The 19,469-nt window shown below is 34.3% G+C and overlaps 1 protein-coding gene across 2 annotated transcripts in view; it reads left to right on the top strand.

Annotated features, from left to right (window-relative positions):
• The window catches only part of LOC107443541 (rabphilin-3A), a 105,939-nt gene that overhangs the window by 45,185 nt on the left and 41,285 nt on the right, over positions 1–19,469 (top strand). For both annotated transcript variants that reach the window (XM_087164563.1, XM_087164562.1), the window contains exons 5-10: positions 7,116–7,242; positions 9,419–9,505; positions 11,662–11,827; positions 14,053–14,157; positions 14,653–14,817; positions 18,265–18,422. In XM_087164563.1, the coding sequence (XP_087020689.1) occupies positions 7,116–7,242; positions 9,419–9,505; positions 11,662–11,827; positions 14,053–14,157; positions 14,653–14,817; positions 18,265–18,422 (808 nt within the window). The remainder of the gene's footprint in view (positions 1–7,115; positions 7,243–9,418; positions 9,506–11,661; positions 11,828–14,052; positions 14,158–14,652; positions 14,818–18,264; positions 18,423–19,469) is intronic.

The raw sequence follows: 19,469 nt of genomic DNA, 5'->3' as shown, positions 1-19,469 counted from the left end.
TGAAATTTGAAAATTAAAAGCTCCGACTCTGACTGCAACTTCGTGAATTTTAAACTTAGAGACTGTGACTCGATTTCTATTCCATTCATATATATGTAAACATATGCACATGTGATACAACTTATTCTTTTAAAATGTAAGAGAAGTAATAGATGCTACATAAAAATAGTAATGGCATATTTAATTATTTATATTAATTAACATTTAATATGAAATGGAAAACAGCCATTAGCAATTTCTAAGAAACACTATATCTTCGTAAATTTTGATTTGATTAATTTCAGACTATCTAGTTTTCTATCGATTAATTTCTGACCCTCAAAATATAGAGAGTAGCCGCAATCTGGGAAATATGGTTCCCATAGCTTGAACGGGATAGCGATCCAAAGTTTTGGACCCTTAATGTTAATTTTACTTTTTGCGTATTTCGCCATATCTCGAGAACTTTTTAAATGAATTGAAAACTTTCTACACACAATTATAAAATTCGTTTATCAAAAAATAATTCCTTGCAGAACATAAATTTAGTAAATATTTATTATTTTATTAAATAATAGTCGAAAAAGTTTTGAATTGCAAAGTGTAAAATTTTTTTACATCACTATAATATATATAATTCTGCATGATAAAATACAAAATTTGAGCTAAACTTCTTAACTGCACAAGAAAAGTTAAACACCCCACCAGATATCTATACTTTATTGACTGATCAGTATTATAATTTCAACCTAACTTAAAAGCCTGACTTCTTACTAATTAAAGTCTATTTTTCTTCGAAACATGCCGTTAGACAGCATTTTTTTTAAAGGAATATACTTAAGCCATAATTTGATAACAATTACGATTGTTATAAACTTAATTTGTAATTTTGTAATTAAATAGTGGTAATAAAAAGTTTTCCTTTACTAACTTTAATTTTTTTAAATAAATAAATTTTTATTATTATTTTTTTAAAATTCTTACTACATTGAAATGTGAACTTGTTCTGCTTTTAATAGATATGTTTTTCAGAGGGAACAAAATTTAAGTTCTAGCATTTGATTTAGTAAAAAACTGATTTTGACCACCATCGCATAGAAAAACACTGGGGAACAGTTTTTGCTTTCTGTTATGCAGGAGATTTTAGAAAGAACCTTACATGTTTTCGGACCACTTATTTTAAATCTGCAATCGGTTTCCCTTTATAGATCCCAGTTTTTAAGCAATTTAATTTTATATTCTAGACCAGGATTTTTTAAAATTTCTTTGATTGAATACGAAGTGTCCCCACTTCTCTGGTACGTAGGGAGTGGGAGAAAGAAAGCAATAATACGTTTCAGTTTATAATGCGATACGTTAAGATCATATATTTTTGTCTTAAGTAATATTTTCAAAGGAGAAGACAAGTTTACATGAATGTGCAAGTTTACATGTATGTATAAACCTATACGTTCATCACCTTCTACAGCAGAAAGCCTCTACGCTGTTTTTTATCAGTAGTCTGCGCTGATACCCAAATTCTATTTTAAAAGTATTGTTCATTGAATTTGCATACATTTGCAGGCTTGTGTGCTCAATTTTAGACTTATAAACCTTTGTCAAATGGAATTACAGATAGCGCAATACAGAGAAATACAGTATGAAGATACATCCAGGGTAGCGGCAGGATTCGAACCCGCTACCTCCACGCTTTTCACAGCGTTAGGCAAGCAATACCGCTCGGCCCCTATTTTAAAAATAATTGGGGGGAAATTTCTCATATATATTTGAGAATTGAATCGGTAGTGATTGACAAGTAAATAAGACAAACCAATCATATAGGGGAGAGTCGGGTAGCCCCGCTCACTTAAGGAGTATTGCTTATATTTTTGTATAATATTGAGTAATAATCAATATTTTTGTATGTTTCTATTGTTTTATCATCTATTTAAATAATGCAAAGAGAATAAACCAAAAGAAGAATAGTTTAACTTAAAAAAATAGAAATTTAAAAAAACATGTTTTTCAGCTCTTTTCAAAATGCGTCGGGTAGCCCCGCCCAGTTACAAAAATTATGTTTTTTGGCTGTTTTTTCAGGAGTAAATGAAAGTGACCAATGTATTGACAATAGATAAACCTCATTTATCATTTTTATCAAAAAATTATTTTATTTATTACATATTTATGTACTTTTAGTGAATTCTATCATTTAATAACAATCATTTAATAACAATATTTGTTGTTAAAAATGCATATAACATTCAAATTTGAAGCAATAAAATAATAATCTTTGCAACCGTACATTTATCAACGAAATAAAATTGGGCGGTGATACCTGACATTCATGTGAGCGGGGCTACCCGAAATTCAATTTTTTTGTAAATTTGTAATTACTCGAACAATTTTTCAAAAATAAACTCCTTTCTTCGTGCAAATTAAATGCTGTATGTATAGAAAAAATTATTTTATAAGTATTAAAATGAAGTTTAAACGAAACATTCAACCAATTTTTCTTAACTTCATGAATACTGTATTCAACATATTTTCAAAACTATTGTTTACCATGTTAACAGCTGCATAAATACTTGAAACTTTGAAAATAATCTCTTTTTAATATAACAATTAATGTCCGATGGCACATTGACTTGAGAAAATATTCTATACATATGAAATTGACGTTGGGCGGGGGTACCCGCTGGGCGGAGCTACCCGACTCTCCCCTACATAAATTAAACAAATTTTAGACATATATTTTCTACCACTTTCTTCTTTTTGTTAGATTTCGTGAGCTGGTTTACCTTCACGGTGGTCTGATCGATCTACCTATAAGAAACCGTGTGAAGGCTTTGCTTTTCAACTTGGTGCATTCAGACAAAGCATAAACTAAACTATAAGTATATTTTTAAGAGAAATGTAGTTTTCGGAGCAACAATAATTTCAGTTTTGAAATTCCCACATCCGAATTAGGTTACCTCAAGTATTTGTATAAATGCAACAAAAAACTTGTTCCCCATCGTAATTCAAACCTAAAGAGCGCAAAATAAAAAAAGACGAACCCCGCTGAATAACTTTTGATTCTAATGATCGGATTTTCACGACTCAGTCTTAAAATGTTAAAGGCGGACCATAAATATGCTATTTAACCCTTTCGTAGGCCCCACGAAGTATACTTCCCACCACTTTTAATTTAGGTTTCCATTTGTTAATAACTTCAGCTTTCTTGAAGTGCGTTTGAATAAAATTGGGTAACCATTTGTTAGTTTAAAAAAACGTATAAAAGTTATAAAATACATAATTCTTTTTTAAGTTTGTAGTATTTATAAAATTTATTTTATAAATAAAGCAAAATAAAAGCCAATAAGTAATATATGGTCGTGTTAAATACGAGGGTTGTAAATTAAATAGTGGCAACTTAACCTTTAAATTCACAGAAGGACGGGCATGCGCAAATTAGATATGGGAGCTGTGAGGTGGGGCTGTTGTCGATGTGTAGAGTGCAAAAAAAAAGGTCGATTAGCTTAGAAGGGTAGTTGTTGTGTGGCGTTAAAGTGAGGAGTTTCGTTTCCATCCCTCTAAAGCATGTTTTCAAAAGGTGATCAGCGGTCGTGGCTTATAATCGAGGTTGCCCGTGGCAAAAATGCAACAGAATGCTATCGAGGATTAGTGGAAGCCTTTGGAGCAAATGCTTTACCATATAGGACAGTAGCACGATGGATTCAAGCATCTCGTCTTTTTTCGTCATTAAGCCTTTTCACAACATGCTTTAGAGCGATGGAAACGAAACTCCTCACTTTAACGCCAAGCAACAACTACCCTTCTAAGCAAATCGACTGTTTTTTGCACTCTACACATCGACAACAGCGCTACCTCACCGCACCCATACCCTATTTACGCATGCGCGCCCTTTTGTGAGTTTCAAGGTTAAGTTGCCACTATTTGATTTACAACCCTCGTATATTTACCACCAAAAAAAATGCATTTTTATAAACTAAATGGGTTTTTTCTTTCTTGTATCAATTACTATTCTTAAAACAATTTCAATTCAAAAAATACTTTAATTTACCTTTACTAGAAATAATACCGTTTTTTATTTAATTACATCCTGATTCTGATTTTGTAGGAATACTTTTTTGAATCACCCGTCCCCAAGAGGTTAAGTTTGGACATAGCTAATTTGGCTGACTTATCTTTGCTTTCGCTTTAAATCTAACACATCCAATCCTGGTGTATTAAAAGTGTAACTATACAATTTTTAATTCAAACTAAGTAGTGGTGAATTAAATAAAGCAAACTATTATTACCCCGCCCACAAATAAACTGCTATAAACCACTACTTTTACAGAGATGCCAACTGCTCCGGACGCGACAAAATAATTAAAAAAACTGTAATAACTGTAAAGTAAGTTTTTCAAATATTTGACTATTTTTGCTTGCTTTATGAAAGGTATTGCATGACTTAAGTACTATAAAGTGAGGAATTATATAAGCCAACGAATTATTTAGAAATAGTGGTGGATAAAAATCTATTAAATTGAATTTATTAAACCAAGAATCATATTTGATAAACTACCACTTTAAATTATGTATTTGCTGTCCGGAGCAAGTTGGCATCTCTGCTTTTACCACTACTTTTATCTACCACTTTTATCTTTTATTACCCTGATTATCGACACCCTGAGAATGCATATATGACTCTCCCGTCTCGAAGAGGTTAAACTGTCCCCATATTTCGTTCGTTCGTTCTAGTGGAATTGGGTGTCTGAGGCCTTACGGCCCTTTTCCCATTCATCCCGAAATTAGACTAAGAAACATACAAGACAAAAATAAAGTTTAGGAAACAAAATGGAGTTCGCGAGAGGAAAAAAAATGGCACTTTGCCATTATTAGATAATAAAAAAATTACAAGTGATAAAAAAGTACATGAAAAAAAGGTAAAATTTAAGTACAATGAGAAAATAAACACTAATGAATATTTACAGAACTACAGTTTGGGAATACATATAAAAGAGGGGCGGTTTTAAGGAATGTGAGGATGTGAGTATACATACCCTCCAACTGCTACGGAATTTCCGTAGTTTCAGAAATCTTCTTTTCAGACGGTAGCAAAATTAATGTCTTAATATTTAAAAAAAATTAATTTTAGCGTAACTTGTCCACTATTACTTATAAAAGTGCAGGCCATATGGCTAGATTCTTAAGTTCTGATAAAAGTTTTATGAGAGATCCATTTGCTTTAAAAATTTCTACTTTGGTTCGCTACCACTAGAAAGAATTATTTTCAAAATCCTCATAAGTTGGAGGGTCTCTGTTAACCCCTTGGGGACAGGTGATTCAGAAAAGCATTCGTACAAAGTCAGAATCAAGTTGTAATTAAATAAAAAACGGTAACTTAAATGTAGTCGTTGCTAATTTGACAGACTTACTTCGCTTTTACTTTAATTATTGTTAGTTTAATCATATATATAATCAATGTTGCTGGATGCTGGATATTGGGGTTATCTCGGCGTTTGGCGCGAAGCGCCACTAACCGATTCATCGATTCTGTTTTGTTGTATTCTGGGAGGTCCTATATATCTTTGAAGTTGTAGTATGTTGTAACAACAAGTCAAGTCCTTAAAGAAGTAAATCTTTAGTTTTGAAGGGAAAATCATCTTTGGAATGGGGAGATCCCCTTGAGTAGAGTTGTATGATAAAGTTAATAGTATTTTGATAGTATGCAGTCTGAGCATAAAAAGGCGGTAATTGGGCTGAAATTCGAATTATCACAGATTATATCAATATCGAACAATTTATTGAAATCTGATGTGGTGCATGTTTTTGCGTCGCTGTAAAATTTTGTGGTCAATTTAGCTATAAAGCAATTGATATATAATCAATGTTAATTCAAAGTATAGTTAAATAGTTTTATTTTGAACTAAAGTAATGGTGAATTAAATAAATCAAACAATTATAACTCCGCCCACAAATAAACTGCTAAAGAATTACTTTGATTACCAGTTTTATCTTTTACCAGGGCTCGAAAAAACACCCGTCCGCCCGTCCTCGGCGGTCAAATATTCCCCGCGGACAACGAATTTCTTGAATCCGACGTACGCGAGGACGGCCATTTTTCCATGTTGGTGATACATTTTCAATTTTTATTATCTTACAAGAGTCTAGTTCCTCACTTTTAAAATGACCCTCTAATCTAGAAATACAGCAACATACTGCGCATGGTGGAATTGGTGTTTTCTCTGTCTCCCATACTGCAGCGGTTGAAACGGACTTTTCAGCAATGAACTTACAAAAAAAAGAAAAAAAAGCATTACGTACTGGTCTTAAACAAGAAGCGTTAAATACAATTATGAACATATACCTAAATGGAAAACCCCTTTCAGATTTTTGTGCAGAAACCTCTGTAAATCACTAGCTTGATTGTGGAACTGGCAAACGTCATGTTTGGTTCATTTAAAAAACGCATTACCCTCGGATAAATTGACATTCCAGATAACTTGACATTTGTCATTTAAATTATTTCATAAAAGAAATAAATTATTTCATAAAGGAAATAAATTATTTCGTAAAAGAAATACTAGGTTCCTATTAGTTACCTAGTATTCCTTTTATTACTGTATAATGCAATCCTAGTATTTGTAATCCTAGTAACAATTCATTGTGTAATTTATATAAATGTTTGTAATAAATAAGAGAAAATTACATTTTTATTTATTTAGAAGCGACGGGTTAGTTTCCAAGGAGGACGGGTACATTGTTGGACAAGCCGTCCTCGGGGACGGGTAAAATTTTTGAGTTTTTTCGAGCCCTGCTTTTTACCCTGGTTAATACGGTTTTATGCTGGCGCGTATTTGTGACAGTCGGCGCGAAAGGGTTAAAGTAGAGACCCGGCCGTCCTGGTAATTACCACTCGTGCCAGGTTGCAGTCTTCACTTATGTTACAGGGATTAGCTTACCCCTGATCAGACCCTGAGGCGTTAAACTGTCCCCATAAGCTACGTACAATAAAGTTGATACTTTAAATTTTTGATATGTAGTGGTGGAAAAATATCGTTACCACTTAAAAATATTTTTTTACTAAATGGGGCAAGTTGGCAACTAGTTGTGTATCCACGTCTTAAACACTGCTAATGATAAAGCATTATCTGTGTGTATTTTTTCAGGAGACTTGTTGATAGATTGGACAATATGAAAAAGAATGCTATGGGGAATGGTTCAACCCAGTGCGTTCTTTGTGCTGAAGAGTTCGGAATACTAGGACAGTCACAGCTGTGCAAAGATTGTGAAAAAGTGAGTTTTGTTGTCATCCATCTTCCACATCAGCTCTGACCAGCTGAAATCGCGACTCATCTGACCAGGCTACAGTTTTTCAGTCATGTAGAGTCCAACCAATATAGTCAAGAGAGGCACTTGACCAACACCTCCTAAATAAGAGCAGGCCTGAGCACGGGTTACCATAAATATCCTTTAGTAGTCCAAACGTAATGACATATTTCGTATTTTCAACCACTGCGCAGCTTAGTACCCCTAACGAAATGACATCTTTCTTATTTTTCATCTACTGCGCAGTTAACTTCGCTAGATCGGACTACTAAATTGATCCGTGCTGAGGCCTTCCTTCTTCTAGAAGGTGTGGACTTGACCCGATGTCGCGCTGTTAGTAAATGCACTCACGATGATCTTCTGCTGCCATATCGAATTACAGCCAAATTTCACAGCACTGTCCTAAAGGACACGTCTATTTAACGTCACGTATTGGTGCTTAAGGTAATTTCACGCTATGTTATTTTTCAGTTAACACATGAAATTTTATGCACATGTCGGTGGTTTTGATCTTTATACGGATATATCTCGACGTCAACATGAGACTACTATCAGACACTTGTTTGTCACAGAGACGTCGGCGAGTCACGAAGTTGTGACATATTCACGTCTCGAAAGGGTCAAGGTATGACGTAACTGCGACATATTTGCGTCTCAGCAGGATCACCGAGTGACAAAGATGTGGCATATTCACGTCTTAACATGGTCACCGTGTGACATAGTTTTGACGAGACTATGCCAAATCTTCGTTGCACGGTGAAATCACAATTAAAAGCCTCATTGTGGTCTTATGTTGATGACTGTATGGCTACAAAATGCGACGTCGCCAAAAACGGGTCTGTTGTTGTTGTTAATTTACGTCGCACTAGAGCTGCACAATGGGCTATTGGCGACGGTCTGGGAAACATCCCGGAGAATGATCCGAAGACATGCCATCACATTTTTGATCCTCTGCGGAGGGGATGGCACCCCCGCTTCGGTAACCCGACGACCTGCGCGCGAAGTCGAGCACTTTACGGTAGAACAGTTTAACGAGGACCCATACCGCACACCCTCGGTCTCTACGCAGACTGATCCAAGTGGTCACCCACCCGCACACTGACCGTAGCCAGTGATGCTTGACTTCGGTGATCTGCTGGGAACCGTGTCTTAACGATCAGTCCACTGCGGGATCAAAAACGGATCTAATAACCTTTTTAGACCTATTGATCTTTTTTTGAGACTCTTTTAAATAATACGGATATCACAGGAGAGAAAAATAAGAGCCTCAACTCTAAAGGCAATTTCGCAGTTCGGAGTTGCCGATAGAGTTGCTTAATTGCCCAAACAGTTGCTCGTAATAGGATTACCATTTTTTATTACTTATCTTCACTTTTGGCTAATACTATTATTTTTTCATGTGATGCTATTATCTCATATTTTTTCAACGTTGTTTGTAAAGGAATGCTTTCATTATGATCCCAGATATATGTTTATTTCATTATGATCACAGATTTATGGGTATTTCATTATGATCCCTGATTTATAAGTGTTGTGACGTGTGGTGCTTAGGGGGGAATTAAAACAACGGCTAGCTAACTTTTATTTATTTTATAAAACATGACTATAGTTAGCACTCAACACATTCACAAACAAAACATATAAAACATATATGAAGAAGAAAATTAGGAGCTCTGCATGGCAGGCTTTCTACCGTTCGTTCGCTACCACTCACTCTCTGTCTCTGAGTTTTTTATCTAGTTTCTCGCTAGGGGGCGTTACTAGTTCCAGTTTCTCCACAGTGTTTCATTATTATCCCTAATTTATGGGTGTTTCATCATGATCGCAGATATATAGGTGCTACATTATGTGGATGTTTCATTTTGATCCCAGATATATGGGTGTTTCATTTTTACCCCAGAGATAGGAGTGTTTCATTATGATCCCGGATGTATGGGTGTTTCATTATGATCCCAGAATTATGGCTGTTTCATTATGATCCCAAACGTATGGGTATTGAGGGGATTAGTTAATATTTTGTTCGGTACACTTTTCAATTTTACTTCGGTGTTCTAATTTTGTTTCAGTTCTTGTTTTTAAACTTTAAATAATTTGACATTTTTAAGTTTTTTTCCACTTCAATTTGTTTTCCTTTTTCTTACAGGCGGTCTGCTCAAAATGTGGTTTAGAAACATTAAGTGCTCATAAAGAACCGCTGTTTTTGTGCCGAATCTGTGCTGAGACGAGAGAGGTACGTCACTAATACCTTAATTATAGTTAGTAATGAACAGAACAGTGTATTATTTATAGTATGTTATGCAGTATGTTATGTTAACTGTAATCTGTTGATTGCTTTCTTTCAATATTAAATCCATAAAGCAAAGCGGAAAGCAGGTGTTTAATCCTTATGAATTTTTTTTAGTGCCTATTGTCACCATCTTTTAACATTAAGCGTTTAATCTATAAATCGCACATCACTTAAAATTCTATTCATTACTTATCACTCATTAGAACTCATTAACTCGTGATTTTGAACTCACGTTTTCAAATACAAAGATCTTATCGTTGGAAAAATGCGATAAATATGATCGAAAAAGACTAAAGTATAACTCACCCTCAATAGGCAAGTGGTTTGATTTTACAACCACTTGAACTTTCATAGTCAACTTGATGACAACAGAATTTTAACCCTGGATTCAATGGTGATTACACAGCAAGCCTCAGAGCAATTTTTTGTCTTCATTTCTTGTAGATTTGACGTAATGACTTCAGCATTCTATTTCATTAAAGTTTAACAGCTGACCCATTTTTGGGTTTACGACTTAACTCTGTAGCCTTGTAATTTAGAACTCAACCCAGATCAAAATGGAACTCCTGGATTAAACATTTGGGCAAGCTTTTCATAAAACTCACCTGTCTTTGCATTATATGAAGGGGTAAACTAAGAAAACCTCATACGATTAGCTCGACGATAAGGTGATTCCAAGCCATGAAACGTCTACAATTGAGGATATTTTACGTTTGCACTATGATTGATGCAAGCCTGCTATAAAATTCATATGGACAAAAAACGCTGGATCGACCATAGGTCACCTCATTGGGAGACGAACCCTCTATCCTCAAAGATATATGGGATTTCTTTGATATAAGTTGTTTGGAAGCTGGAAACGAAGAAAATACTGAGTTTGCCTCTTTTTGGAAATGAAATGGAATATCGCCAAACTCTTCAAATTGGCGATATATTAGTGCTTGTACGTAATATGCGAATCCGTTAGTGTAAGTTGAACTTATAACGTGTTTCAAGAGCGATTTACACTTATTCTCCTAGCAATAAATCATAAAATTTGGAGATATATTTAAGTTTTAGTTTCACTTGAGTACAATAAATTAAGAAACTAACTTGCTGTAAACTTTTTCCTCGCTGAAGTTAGTCGATATCTTGAGGATAAATTATTGTCAATTTCAATTTAGTATTTTGTCTATCATGCGAGTCTTACCTTATTTTCTCTTTAGTGATCAATTTTTTCTGGAATCAAGCTTAATATTTCAGCCCCTATTTTCTATGGTTAGCAAATGTATATTTACATTAAAAGAAATCTTTATTCCAAATCTTTTTTTTTTTCAAATGGCACGCACTGAACATTATTCTTCACCTTAGAAAATGCCGGAATTGTTACTCATTTTACGTTACCCAGTGGGCACCTGTGAACCAAAGTCACGGAGGCGAGCAGCATTACTCACGCCACACTGCCACAAATAGTTTATAGGGTGGGTCACATTCACACATCACACACAACAGAGGACAACACATGGAGAGAGAAACATCCGTGCCCAGAGCGGGATTCGAACCCGCAGCCATTGGCTTCGTAGTCAGGCGCGCTAAACCAAAACTATTATTCGAACTATTATTCGCTACTAATATCAGTAACTAAATTTAGTTACTTAAAAATTTTAATTTACTTCTTAATTTCGAAATTATTCTTCAGCATAATTTTTTTTTTAAAAAAAAGCTAGCTTTTAAGTTCAGCTCTTTCATCGCATATTTAACAAATGAAATAACGTAAATCATTATGCGTTAATTATCTATGTAAAATATAACCAAATGGCCATTCTTCATTCACTGAAATTAATATTGAAATAAAAGATGAAGGTTAGAGCATTTTCTTCAAGCATATCAATGATACTCGTAAGCATATCAATAATACTCAAGCGTATCAATGTTACTCTCAAGTGTATCAATAATACTTAAGTGTATCAATGTTACTATCAAACGTAGCAATCTTAAACTCAAGCGTATCAATGATACTCAACATAATGTTAATCTCAAGCGTATTAATGATATTAAAGCATACCAATGATACTTTCAAGCGTATTTTATTTTTCAGAATTTTTTATTTTGTTTTGCAGACTTGGAAGAAATCAGGAGCTTGGTTTTACCGAGGTTTGCCAAAATATATTCTGCCTAGTAGGAAAACAGAGCCCAGCAAATACAGTTCGACGCCTTCAACACCCCTTAAATCCCATGAGCAAAATACACCCTTGCGCTCATATAACCCAAATCTCCAAACTAAAGGTAAATATAGCCATCACAAATGACTATTTTTTTTCAAAAAAATATTTATCAAATTACATTATAATTACAGTGGATTCTTAGTGTTTTGAATTCAAAGAAAGAAAAAAAATATTACAATATGAATTTCTTTAAGCAGAACGATAAATACTACAGAATTGACATGTTTTTAACTAAGAAATAAACAGCAATAATGGTACAGTAATAAATTAACCTTAAAATTTCTTTATTTTAATGACAAACTACATATTGCTTAATGTTTTAACAAGTTTTAAATTCTTGTACTTGTCAAAATATTATGCAACATTATTGTTTTAACTTACACAACTGAAACTTGGATATTGATGAAAAGAGGTTAAGAAACCCAGGTAACTTTTCCGAGAAAGATTTTAAGAAATATTTTTGGAGTTGTACAAGAAAATGAAATTTGGAGAAGAATAAATACAGAATTACACGAAATTTACAAAAATATTGACATTCGAAGGTTAAGATGGGCGACGGCACTAGCACCAACAAACCAAACAGCAATCAATGGCCCAAGCTTAAGCGGTTAGATTATCATCATGGTGATCTAAAAAGCAATTGCAATGTAGGCAGCATTGCTCGCATACCGCTTTTAATTCCCAGACAAATGGGTACCCATGGATCGGAAGCTGGTAGGGCTATATTCCGCCACCAGGAATAAAACGCCAGTTACAATGTCAAATTCTTGCCGAACTCACTGCAACAGGTCACGATCAATGCTGACATAGAGGGCACGAACACGCAAATGTTAAAGATGTAAATACATTAAAAAAAATCACAGGGAGTTTAAGTCTGTAGAGCACGGTGTCCGTGAAAAAAGTTGATTGCCGTCGTCCGACATTCGTCCAATCCAACGACGAGCAGGCTCATTATTTAATAAATCCTGAACGTCTGCCTGATAATGGAAGGGATGCCCCGTCTTGTGGGAAAATGAAAGACGCCTAATTTTCCTGTCACTGTGTCATTAACCACAGTTGTTCCATATTGACGAAAGAACAATTGAATCGAGCCATATTGCATCTAGTGTGGCCAGGGCCGGATTAACCTATAGGCACACTAGGCACGTGCCTAGGGCCTACGAAATTCAGGGGCCTACGAAAAACTTGGGAGAAAAAAATTTGTTGACAAAAATAATTTAGCTTTAAAAACAACAAGTGTATTTTGCACAAAATTATGAAGATACAAATAAAAATATAATATTTTACGGTAATAAATTATTTTGCAGAATCTTATGATCTAATATATTACTTTTTTGCGATTTTTGGATTCAACGAAATCTTGTATTATGCTGTCGAATTCCAAACTACGCAAAATGCCGGATTCAATAGACATAAGTGCGAGCGATGCCAAACGATCTTGATTCATTGTTGAAAGCAAATAATCTTTTATCAATTTTAATCTGGAGAAAGATCTTTTTCGTTCTGCATTTGATTTAAGAATCGACAAATATATTCTTAATGCAATGTGAACGTTAGGAAAAGTATTCACAAGTTTATCTTTAAATTGAGCCTTCAACATTTCTTGTGCAGATTTATGTTCATACAAATTTGAAAATAGTAAAAATTCATCTACGAAGTTTTCCTCTAAATCGGATGAGTAAATTTTCACTAAATTTTGCGCTTTTAGTTTAATCTCAGGTTCTGGCAAATTTTTGTGAACAATAAAAACGAAATTATCTCACAAACCACTGTAAGCTTTACGCCTTTTAGTCATTTCTGAAATTAATGCATCTAAAATGGCGTAATACGTTTCCATACGAAGAAAATTTTAACATATATTTTGAAAAGAGGGGAGGAGTGGGGGAAGGAGGGGAGAGCCCATAAACGGCTGTGCCTAGGGCCTACGAAAGGTATAATCCGGCTCTGAGTGTGGCAACAATTCGACTTTAGAAGGCCGCGTCACCAAAGATTCACATGTTGAGCATTTGTGAGGGAAAAAAAACTTGTATCAGATAAAATAAAGTTGTTGATTCATTAGTAATATTCCGTTTGTAGAACTTTCAAACCTCAAAAAGATTCGTAACACATCCTATATATTGCTCTCGTTTGAACACTTTATTTGCATACAAGTGTTTTGACCCTATCGTTTCAACTTATAACCAGAGCTGGGAGAAGTTGATAGTGAAACAGAACACACAAATGCTGAGCTGTATTTTTGTTTATTTTTTTTATTTTAAAAACCTCTTGAATTTTTTATGGTTTTAGGAAGAAGTGGTAGTGACCGAGAATATACAGACAGTTCAGATGAGGAATTTAGGTCTAGTAGATTCACTAAAAGAGGAACTGTGCGGAAACAGCACGTAGACTCAGGTAATTTCTGATATCATAGAAAACTAACATTATAATTAAAAAACTGGTTTAATTACATTCGGGAATAATCGAGTTCGAATCTGTAAGACTTAATTTCTACCCATTGGCAAAATGGGTCTTGTTTTGGATTTGATGGCGTCGGCACATTATTTATACGTCACCTCACTTTTCAACTGTGTTCAAGAATAATAGTAAACAGTGCGCATGCGTTGCTATGGCGACAGTTGATGTTTGATAACTTTTTTTACATTCTTTTTTTTTTAACTTTTATTTTTGTTATTCATGTGTTTTGTTGGTGAGTTTATTTTTGAGATATGGGACCATGCAGTGCGCATGCGTCGTCATTGCATTCGTTGCTATGGCGACCGCTGCTGTTTGATAATTTTTTTTACAAAAATGCTGTAACTACTCAGTTGGAGAGTTGTAGTAGACCAATCCATCTCTATCTGTATTCACTCTTTTACTGAATCTGTCATGTATTTTTCTTTTATTTAGTTGAAAATAACGAGCCTTCAGTAACGAACCTTCAACCAATGGTGGCATCAGATCTTACTTCTCCGAGACCCTCGCCAACACATCTGTATTCACCTGTAGTTCCTGAATCAGTTCAACACCGAGATGTTCCCAATTTAGAACAAAATCGCTCCCCTGGATACGAAGGTAAACTAGTTACTTAGTAAAATAGAAAGTAACCTAGTTACCTAGTAAAATAGAAGGTAACCTAGTTACCCAGTAAAATAGAAAGTAACCTAGTTACCCAGTAAACTAGAAGGTAACCTAGTTACCTAGTAAACTAGAAGGTAACCTAGTTACCTAGTAAAATAGAAGGTAAACTAGTTACCTAGTAAACTAGAAGGTAAACTAGTTACCTACTAAAATAGAAGGTAAACTAGTTACCTACTAAAATAGAAGGTAACCTAGTTACCTAGTAAAATAGAAGGTAACCTAGTTACCTACTAAAATAGAAGGTAACCTAGTTACCTAGTAAAATAGAAGGTAAACTAGTTACCTAGTAAAATAGAAGGTAAACTAGTTACCTACTAAAATAGAAGGTAAACTAGTTACCTAGTAAAATAGAAGGTAAACTAGTTACCTACTAAAATAGAAGGTAAACTAGTTACCTACTAAAATAGAAGGTAAACTAGTTACCTAGTAAACTAGAAGGTAAACTAGTTACCTACTAAAATAGAAGGTAAACTAGTTACCTACTAAAATAGAAGGTAAACTAGTTACCTACTAAAATAGAAGGTAACCTAGTTACCTACTAAAATAGAAGGTAACCTAGTTACCTAGTAAAATAGAAGGTAAACTAGTTACCTAGTAAAATAGAAGGTAAACTAGTTACCTACTAAAATAGAAGGTAAACTAGTTACCTACTAAAATAGAAGGTAACCTAGTTACCTACTAAAATAGAAGGTAAACTAGTTACCTAGTAAAATAGAAGGTAAACTAGTTACCTAGTAAAATAGAAGGTAAACTAGTTACCTAGTAAAATAGAAGGTAAACTAGTTACCTAGTAAACTAGAAGGTTAACTAGTTACCTAGTAAAATAGAAGGTAAACTAGTTACCTAATAAACTAGAAGGTAAACTAGTTACCTAGTAAAATAGAAGGTAAACTAGTTACCTAGTAAAATAGAAGGTAAACTAGTTACCTAGTAAAATAGAAGGTAAACTAGTTACCTAGTAAACTAGAAGGTAAACTAGTTACCTACTAAAATAGAAGGTAAACTAGTTACCTAGTAAAATAGAAGGTAAACTAGTTACCTAGTAAAATAGAAGGTAAACTAGTTACCTAGTAAAATAGAAGGTAAACTAGAAGGTAAACTAGTTACCTACTAAAATAGAAGGTAAACTAGTTGCCTAGTAAAATAGAAGGTAAACTAGTTACCTAGTAAAATAGAAGGTAAACTAGTTACCTACTAAAATAGAAGGTAACCTACGACGGTGGATGAAACCTAAACTTTGATAACCTAAACTTTTGTCCCCAATCAACAATTTTACCTTGGTCCCAGTTGGGTTCAAAATTGGCTCAATATGGGTCCTATAAGACCATGCACCTGGAGATCAATATTGGGAAGTCTAGATCTTCTAATATTGGTCCTAGAATGGCCTATATATGGTCTACATTGGCCAATATCGAACCTACTTCGGTTAAATAATGGATATGAAATATCGGGTGAATCTGACAATTCTATATAGGACCGATATTTGTTGTAAAGTGGCTGTAAAATATCGGGAGAATCGGAAAATTCTATATAGGGCCAATATCAGAAAAATAACGGCTCTTTGAACCTTTATTGAGCCAAAATTCATGAATTTTGGCCCAATAAGGGTCCAAGTTATTTTGCTGCTAGGGTCGGTACGCTCCGGTAGGCACGTAGGGTTTTTATTGAAGCTTCTAAAATTCAGCCTACCGGTTCTTAATACAGTAGGAAACCGATTATCCGGAACGATCGGGACCATCGGTATTCCGGATAACTGATTTTTCCGGTTTTCTGAATCGCTACAAAAAGCCGTTTTTTTTAATTGTTAAACCCAACTAAAAAAAATTTTTTTTTTGGAAATAATCTTACAAAGAAGAAAAAACGATGGAGTAATACACTAATGATTATTTCCAAAATGATGTTAAGGTAAACATCTTTCAAAAAAGAAGGAAAAATCCTAAAATCTTATGAGGAAAAAAAAATTTTTTTTTTAAAAAATGGCAGGAAAATTTATCGAATTTCGTTCCGGTTTTTTGGTTTTCCGGTTTTTCGATTTCCGGATAACGGGTTCTGTACTGTACTTCTAAAGTTTATTGCACCAGCTCTTAAAACTTCCACAGATAAGACAGTTTTTAAAACTCAAAAAATTCAGGTTACCAGTTCTTAATACTTCTAAAGTTTAGTGCACCGATTCTTGAAAACTCGTAGATGAGCATACTGATTCGTAAAACTGACACAGTTTTATGTACCGATTTTTAAAACAATTTTTAAAAATTTAACGTACCAATTTCTAAGTTTAGTGTACCGATTTTAACTTCTGAAATTTAGCAAGCCGATTATTAACATTTCTAAAGTTCAGCGTACTGATTTTTAAAACTTCTAAAATTCAACTAGCCGATTCTTAAAACTTACAAAGTTTATTATACCGATTCTTAAAACTTCCACACATAAGCGTACCAATTCTTAAAACTTAAAAATAGTAGCTTAACTGTTCTTGATGCTTCTGAAGTTTAGTGTATCTATTCTTAATAATTCGTACATGAGCGTACCGATTCTTAAAACTTATCTAACTGGACTAAACGGTTTTAAAAACTACACAGTTTTATAAACCGGTTCGTAAATTATCTTACCGGTTTCTAAGACTTTAAAATTTTCTAATAAACTCAACTTGCTGATTCCCAAAACTTATAAAATTTTACGTATTAATTCCTAAAACTTTTAAAGAAGAGTATACTGATTCATAAAATTTTAGAAGTTCAGCACATGGTCACTAAAAAATTTCCGAATTTAAAACTAATACTTTATAAGATACAAATGTGTTTTGAAAATTGAAATCACGTGCATTGAAATCGGATAGACTTGATTTTGAGTTGGAAAAAAAATTGCCATCCTAGAGATATCTAGGCTGACGTTGCTTCACTTACCTGTTCACTAAAATTCTATCACTAATCTATCAGGTACAAATGCATCTAACGGGAATACGTTTTTATTTTGTCAAGAATACGAATTGCCCAATAGGAATAATGCAAACGGAAATAGTTTGAATGATAGCGGAACACTGATCTAGTTAAGCCTCTGACTTGAACATCTCTATAATTCATTAATCTTTTCCTCCAATTTAAATCGATTTTATTCTCTTTTGAAGCAGGTTTAAACAATAACGGACTAATCCGTAAATCAAAATTATTGCAAAATAAATAGAATTTTTTTTTTGTAAGTTTATAGATTTGTTCGCTGGGAGAAAACCGAATCCCACCGATTATTTCCTTCTTCACTTCATTTCTTTCACTTCAAAATTCCTATTTCCTTACATCTAACCTTTTATATTTAGCTTTTTTCCTATAAGCATTGATTTTCACCTATAACACGTGTCACATTATGAAACTATATTATATTATCAAGGCTACTCACCCTATGCTAAGGATTCAAGAAGAGGAGACGAGGATCGAATCCAGACCCCGACATCTTCCTCCACGCACTGGTATAAACCAAATATCAGAAGCCAACCTACAGAACAAGAAGAATATCCTGAAAGAACATATCGAGGCCACGTCAGAAAGGTAATACATAGAACTTTGCATATTATTTAGTTGACATGGGCTATATTTAACTACACGTCTTGTATTTTTTAATAACGATTATTTTAAAGCATATACTAACAATAGATCGTAAGTTAATATGTACTGTCTAAGGCCTCACTTACTAATGTCTTAAATTACTTCAAATTTTCAACTGAAAATTGTTTTTCCGAAAAGGGTTAACGAAAGTTTAGCTAACCCTAGAAGAAATTTTCCAAAAAAAGTGTTGAAACTTGGCTTCTCTGAAAAGCATGTATTGGAAATGAATATCAGTCACACACTTTCTTTTTGCTGTTACTAATGCCACTTGCCAATATCAGCAAAATCAAGCGAACTTTTAAGGAAGAGGGTGCGTTTTTTGTTTTTTCAGTGGTGCCATCTATGTCTAAGAATACTGCTTCCACCACACACACGGCACAACCCGTTTTGCAGATAAGACCCAACCATACTCCATTCATCCACAGATCGTGATTTTGACTGAAACTAGAGAACAATAAATCTCTAGTTCAGTATCTATAGAGGTATTGCTTTGTTATGGAAACTTGGAGAACTTTGTGACCTGAGAGAGTTAATGTGCACCATCTAATACACAGGGATTCTTCAGCCAGCTGAATTCGAATTTCCGGTTCTCACGAACACGAGTGCAACTTCCTGCCTACCAGGCTATCCACGCGCTTTCTTGAATGAATGAAATCAAAATCAGGCTTGAGCCGCGATGGCTGAGAAGATAGAGCGTTCGCCTTCCAATGAGGTGAACCGGGTTCGAATCCCAGCGATGGCTGATTGGTACGAATCCACATCCGGCTTGCACCGACCACAGCGCTGACGAGAAATATCCTCAGTGGTAGATGGATCATGGGTTGGAATCCCTTTGCAGTCAGGCTAACGGTAGGAGGTTCTCGCTGTCTTTCCTTCTATGTAACGGAAATGCGGGTTAGTTCCATCAAAACGTCCTCCACGAAGGCAAATTTCTCCCAGTACTTAATCCAGGAGTTCCCTTGTCTACTAGATTGGGTTCGAAAATACAAG

This window comes from Parasteatoda tepidariorum, chromosome 5 (assembly GCF_982258835.1).
Source record: "Parasteatoda tepidariorum strain Cologne lab strain chromosome 5, Ptep-v5.0, whole genome shotgun sequence".
NCBI lineage: Eukaryota > Metazoa > Arthropoda > Arachnida > Araneae > Theridiidae > Parasteatoda > Parasteatoda tepidariorum.
This window is presented reverse-complemented; position numbering and strand designations above follow the sequence as displayed.